Source organism: Cryptomeria japonica, chromosome 3 (assembly GCF_030272615.1).
Source record: "Cryptomeria japonica chromosome 3, Sugi_1.0, whole genome shotgun sequence".
Taxonomy (NCBI): Eukaryota; Viridiplantae; Streptophyta; class Pinopsida; order Cupressales; family Cupressaceae; genus Cryptomeria; species Cryptomeria japonica.
Window position 1 is genome coordinate 719,713,392 of NC_081407.1, and position 6,228 is coordinate 719,719,619.

The window sequence follows — 6,228 nt, forward strand, 5'->3', positions numbered from 1 at the left end:
TGTTTATTTATGAAATGCTATTAATTAATTGCTTTTTTTAGATCTAATAAAAAAAAATTTAAATATCCAGTAAAATTATATTTTTAAATTATTTAATATATAATAATTTGAAATTATTTAAAAATATTAGATATATTTTTTTCTAAAATCAAATCTTAATGTAGACTAATCAATCAATTAAAATTTGTTATTATTTATAAATATAAAATTTACTCAATTAAAAAACATACATAAATTTGAAAAGAAAGAAATTTTTTTTTTTTAATTTTCATTTGCTTAAACAAAACATTTAACAGTATGAATTACTTAGAATAAGAATCAAGTTTGTCCTTCATGAACAAACTTCCATACAATAACTCATTCCAAATGTCAGGCAATCCAGGCAAACACCAATGACTACAATCTCCAAAGTTATCTGGATCATTCATCTGTTCTGGTGTAAGCTTTTTCCCTCTTCTCATGGTGTACACTGATGGATGACCATCTTTTCTGAAATCTGATAACCTGGTTATGTTCATCAAAGAAACTGGAATCTTCATTTCAGTTAACACCTTCTCTAACATTATCATTCTTTCTAGATAAGGACTTATATAAGACTCATTAAATATTGGTTCTCTCTCAAAATTGCACTTGTGGCCCTTGGGGTCATTCCATTGTTTCGAGCTGCAATATTCAACTCAAAACAGTTAGTTTTCTGATAGCATTCAATCATTCTGATGACAGATCATAGAACAAGATCCGAAACAAACGTTGATACAAAACTACCACATTATCTAATCTAAAAACTGCTCTTCCAACAGTTAGTTCTACTATAATATTTTTTAAATATAAGGGAAACAGCATTAATGAAAAGAAAGTGATATGACATGACTGTACCTGAAATGTGTTGGAGAAAACCCTCTAAAAAATACTCTGGTTTTAGTTGGATCAATGTTCTTATCTACCCATTTGGCCCACGTAATCATCGCTTTCTTGAAGGCGTCCAATGGTTCTAATTCAAGATAGAGATAGTTGTTCTCCATGAAGTAATTTTGTCTGATATTTACAAAATTCATATATCAAAATTCTGATGAGAAACTAAAAAGATTTCTAGATTTTATATCATCCACACATTCTTTTAGCTGTCTGATATAAAAACATGGGCCTATTCTGAAGATGAGGATTATAGAAAGGCCTTACAATTGCACTTTATTCCCATGTGTCCACCAATGTCCTGAATTAAAGACCAATACATCAACATCTCTCCAATATGCTCCATGCTTCTCTATTGCATCTAGAATTAAGATCTCCGTGCTCTCATTACCATTCTTAATGCTGCCTTGTTCTACCAAAAAGGGCGCCCAAAAGAATTCAATAGAACAGTTGTAATCCTGCATCAATCCAACAATCATTATGAATAACATTATGTTTAGATGAATCTGAAATCATATTAATAGGTGGGTTTTGAAAAAATTAGTGTGATTAGCATATTTATGATCATTCTCATTACTTTCATATCTTCTAAAAATTGAGATCTGAAAAACAATATAATAATTAAAAGTGGTGAAATACAATAGCTTCTCAAATTAATTCACATACTAAACCAATAAAAGGCAATTTCTCTGAAATGTGTTAAAAATCTAGATATAACATGGATCTGAAACAATTCATTTTAGAGAAATTCAATGAAACTCAAAAATTAAACATATACAAAGCTTGCCTGAGCCACAAAAGAGGTAGAAAAAGGTGATGTCTGGCGTGAAATCTTTCTTTCTGGAGGCACTACTGTTGAGAAGATACAAAGCAACGATTCCCATTGATTTCTATTGATGGAGTCCCCAACAAACATCAGCCTCTTTCCCCTCAATCTCTCAAGCATTTCAGAGGGTTTCAACCTTGAGCACAGTCAATTACAACATCTAAAGCTTAGCCAAATTATATCTAATACATTGTTAACTTGAAAATCAATATCTGTTACATTTTAGCTAAGTAAGCTTCAGAAACAATAATCTCAATGCTACTTGTAAAGATCATAAACAAATGAAATAGAAAAACTCTAAAAATAGAATTAGAATGCAAGCTTTGGGATTACATTGTATTTATTTGAGATTACATTGTATTTATTTATTTGATAGGCATTTTGAATCACACCCAGTGATGATGATTATTTGGTGTGATTTGAAATGTTTGATCAAGTAAACAATGTAATCCCACCCATGATTCATCATTTCGGATGTGATTTAAAACATTGATCAAATAAACATAATGTAATCTCATCCATAATTCATCATCATTGAATGCAATTTGAAACATCTATAAAATAAACACAGCATATATTTAAAAAACTTAGATTCTAATTCTATAGAGTGTGAAAAACTAATTCCTTCTTAAAAATAGACTTAGATATAGAATTTCAAATGCAAAATACCTTGGTAATTCACAATTTGCGGGCTGCCATCTCCATTTTGTATAGTCTGAATCATTACGGCCATTGCCTCTGCAGTTAAACTCCTGGCTCATATAAGTGCATTCTCCATTGGGATAAAGTGGGTATGAATCATCATGGACCCATTTTCCTGAATATAAGTCACACTCTGAAAATTTGTGTGCTTTGATAGAAACAGGTGTTAAAGGTATTTGAGCTCTGGAAAAAACAGATCTTTGGACTTTGAAAGGGCCAATCATGAAATTACTTTCTCCAGTATAACATAGAAAAGAATATAATATCAGAATTGACAAAACAATCGCAGGTATAAGAGAACAAACAATGTTATAAATAAGCTTAGTTCTCCATGAATCCCGCAAGCCCATGGCGGCCTCTTACTTAGTAAACTCAGCTAAAAAGTAGAGAAAATTAACAAATTTTCTCTGCCCTGCATTAATTTCCCCTGCTCAGCACTAATTTCCCCTGTTCTGCATTAAATTTTGTTCCTCGGCTGGCTTTAATAGCTTTAATGGAGGGGTCTCTTAGCATCAAATCATCTTCAATCAGTCCATGAAAATCGCTTTGCCTCTCTGTAAAGAAGTCTTGCTTCTCAAATTTCGCCGAAGTCTTGCTTCTCAAATTTCATATACAAACAGATATTCTGTGTGTTTCTTCCAGTTTTTGGAGATTTTGACGTGCCAAATTATCGATTTTCAGTGATCAAAATCGAAAATTACGACACCCATTTGAGAGACCTTATTCAATGCCTGATGCACAGTATGAATCGTGATTTCTGCGCAAGATTATATAAACACTCACCTTAACGGCCACATTACTTGTTTTTCGTTTTCAGGAACGATCAGTTACTTTTATTAAGGCTTTTCCGCTAATTAAGTATAGCTTATATTTTTACTAGGCTATCAGTCTTGGGTAATGAGCATATTGTATTATTATTATTGTTAATTTATTAAGGATTTTTCATATTTTTACTAGACTATCATTCTTGGGTAGTGAGCACATTGTATTATTATTAATTTATTAACCAAGAATAAGGTATGTTTAAGAGCATATTATAGTTATTCCATTGGGAAGCATGAGTTTTCTAGGCCATGGGTAGTGAATATATTGTATGGTTAATTTAATGAAGAGTACAAATATGCTTAGAGGGTGTTTTAGCTTTATTATAAATTATCGACAAATTAAGTATAAGAGACATCAGGTTTCCACAATCTATGAGATATTGATCTTGAATGTTTCGGGATCAGATTGTGTGTTGGTATTGATCTTTAATTAAGAGTATATGTATATTTAGATCTTGTTTTAGCTATCTGATATGACAGTGGCGAGTTTAATATTTAATAAATATTTTTTTAATTTTTAAATATAATATTAAAGCACAAAAATATGAATGAATAAGTTGAAATAAACTTTATGTGATTCATAATTAGGATGATTAGCAATATTCTAGAACAAGAGCAAATTGATAAATGTGTGAACCTTTTGAGTTTAGCAATTCAAATGTGATATTTCAATACTATAATAATGGAAGGAAAAGAATAAAAATAATGTTATCATTTAATTTTTATTTAGATAATACTTTATTATAGAACATTGATAAATGTGTGAATCTTTTGCATTAAGCAATTCAAATGTGAAATTTCAATAATATAATAATAGAGGGAAAAATAAATAAAAACAAAAATAATGTTATCATTTAATTATTGTTTAGATAATATTCTAATATAGAGCATTAATAAATGTGTGGATCTTTTGAGTTAAGCAATTCAAATGTGAAATTTCAATACTATAATAATGGAGGAGAAAAAAGATTGTTATCATTTAATTATTGTTTAGATAGAACTATTTATAAGGGGTTATACTTTTGGTATGAATATTTAAAAATCATTGGGAAATCAAACTATTATATAATGCTACCTTGGACAAAACATTCTAAGTAATCATAATTTTAAATTTAATTATTGTGATGACGTTTTTTATTGAATATTTATTAATTATGTCAAGTGACATTTGATTAAATCAAGGAGCATCATATTATGACCATATTTAAAATAAAAATATATATAATCAACATTTATTATAGACAAATTATAAACTAAATAAGATAAAACAAAATAATTCTTAATCAATAATTCTTTAGTGGATAAAAAAAATTAAGTAAATAAAATATTTCTAAAAGAAAAAATAAAAGTTATCTAACTTAGATCTATTCTATATTTAATTATATGACTAAAAAATAATTATATTAGCATGTTAGAAGCCAATGAGAACCTTGGTGGATGTTGTAGGCATATAAATCTAACCATCTAGTTAAATGAATATTTAATATTTATTTAATTCATCAAAACCACAATCCTCTATTAATTAAACTATTCAATTTATTTAAATGAAATCTGGCCATCTAGTTAAATGAATATTTAATATTTAATTAATTTATCTATTTGGTAAAAATAATTATTCAATTTATTTAATTAAATCCATCTAGCCACTTTCTAGCTTTTAATTAAATAAATCACTTTATTTAATTAAAACCCCTTTCCCCTTTTAATTAAATTCACATTTAATTAAATATCTCTAATGCAGAGCATCTATCACAAACCATAAAACCTTCATTCAAGGGTATTACTGACCGAAAAATAATACAAGACCTTCAACTTGAATCAAGAGGCATATAAAAAGATCAACGACTCTTCTCAACTCCAAACAAATTTCAAAGGTTATATTCCATCCCTACAAAACTTAATTCAAGATTTCAGATCATAACATTCACCATAACATGAGAGAACAAGTTCTTTATTGCCATGGAATACCCTAGTTCAGGGTTTCATCCTTTAAAAACTGTTTTCACCAAAAAAATCACAAAATATTCAATTCTTAACAAAATTAAGTCAGACAAAAAGCACTAGAAAGATGATTCAGAAACCTTTCCAACACATATAGCCTTTCTTCATTATGATTCCTCATGTTACCACACCAAATGTTGCAACCGGATTGTTGTTGTCTTCACCAATCTGCTTTTCACCATGAACTGTAACAAACAATCATCAATAACATTTTAAATATTGATCATAAAGGAAATCGCTCCAGTCAAACTTTATATTACTGAGTTACAAAATGTCTCAAAATTTTAGTCAGATCCAATGGTTAAATCAAAAGTTAGGAGCATTTTACCAAAAACGAGTAACCCTTGGCAGGGTTTTGACATTTTTTGTAAAAAACAAACATATCTTGCCAAATGCTCCACAAAATGTATAAGAAAGGATTCATCTAAAAGATATTTCATTAATATATCCTTCAATAACATCTACATATAAAAATTACACCAAATTTGATTCTCTATGGATCTATGACAGTCACAGATTCCTTAAAACCTTATGACAGTTTGAGGGTTTGATGGATAATATTTGTCAAATCCTCTCCAAACTGATCTACCCTCTTGATTTCGACCAAACATGGTTTTATAAACAATTTCCAACTCCTTCCTAACTACTCAAACCACCTCATGACCAATGGATTTCATTCTTACACTTTTGTTGCACTTTTTGGCAATGTTGCAACTTTGCAATTTTTACAATTTTTGCATTTTTTACATAAATGAATCTAACCCTTACATGGACACTTTTAACACTTCAAGATGGACCAAATATGATATCTTTGGACAAAATGGCTCATTTATCCTTACATATTATGATTCAATGGACTCAAATAACCTTAATACATTATGAATGACTCAAATACAATAAAATTGCTCATATTATGACTTTTGACCTCTTGGTATGTTTGTGTACTTAGGTGCCTCTCCACCA

The 6,228-nt window shown here is 29.1% G+C and overlaps 1 protein-coding gene across 1 annotated transcript; it reads right to left on the bottom strand.

Annotated features, from left to right (window-relative positions):
- Positions 1 to 238: 238 nt before the first annotated feature.
- On the bottom strand, positions 239 to 3,040 carry LOC131064312 (protein trichome birefringence). Its single transcript, XM_057998417.2, has 5 exons — positions 2,408 to 3,040; positions 1,700 to 1,874; positions 1,180 to 1,370; positions 877 to 1,035; positions 239 to 663 (listed from the first exon to the last, which is right to left on the bottom strand). Exons 1-5 carry the CDS (start codon positions 2,788 to 2,790, stop codon positions 303 to 305), a joined length of 1,269 nt encoding a protein of 422 aa, XP_057854400.2. The 5' UTR covers positions 2,791 to 3,040; the 3' UTR covers positions 239 to 302.
- Between the last annotated feature and the right edge of the window lie 3,188 nt (positions 3,041 to 6,228).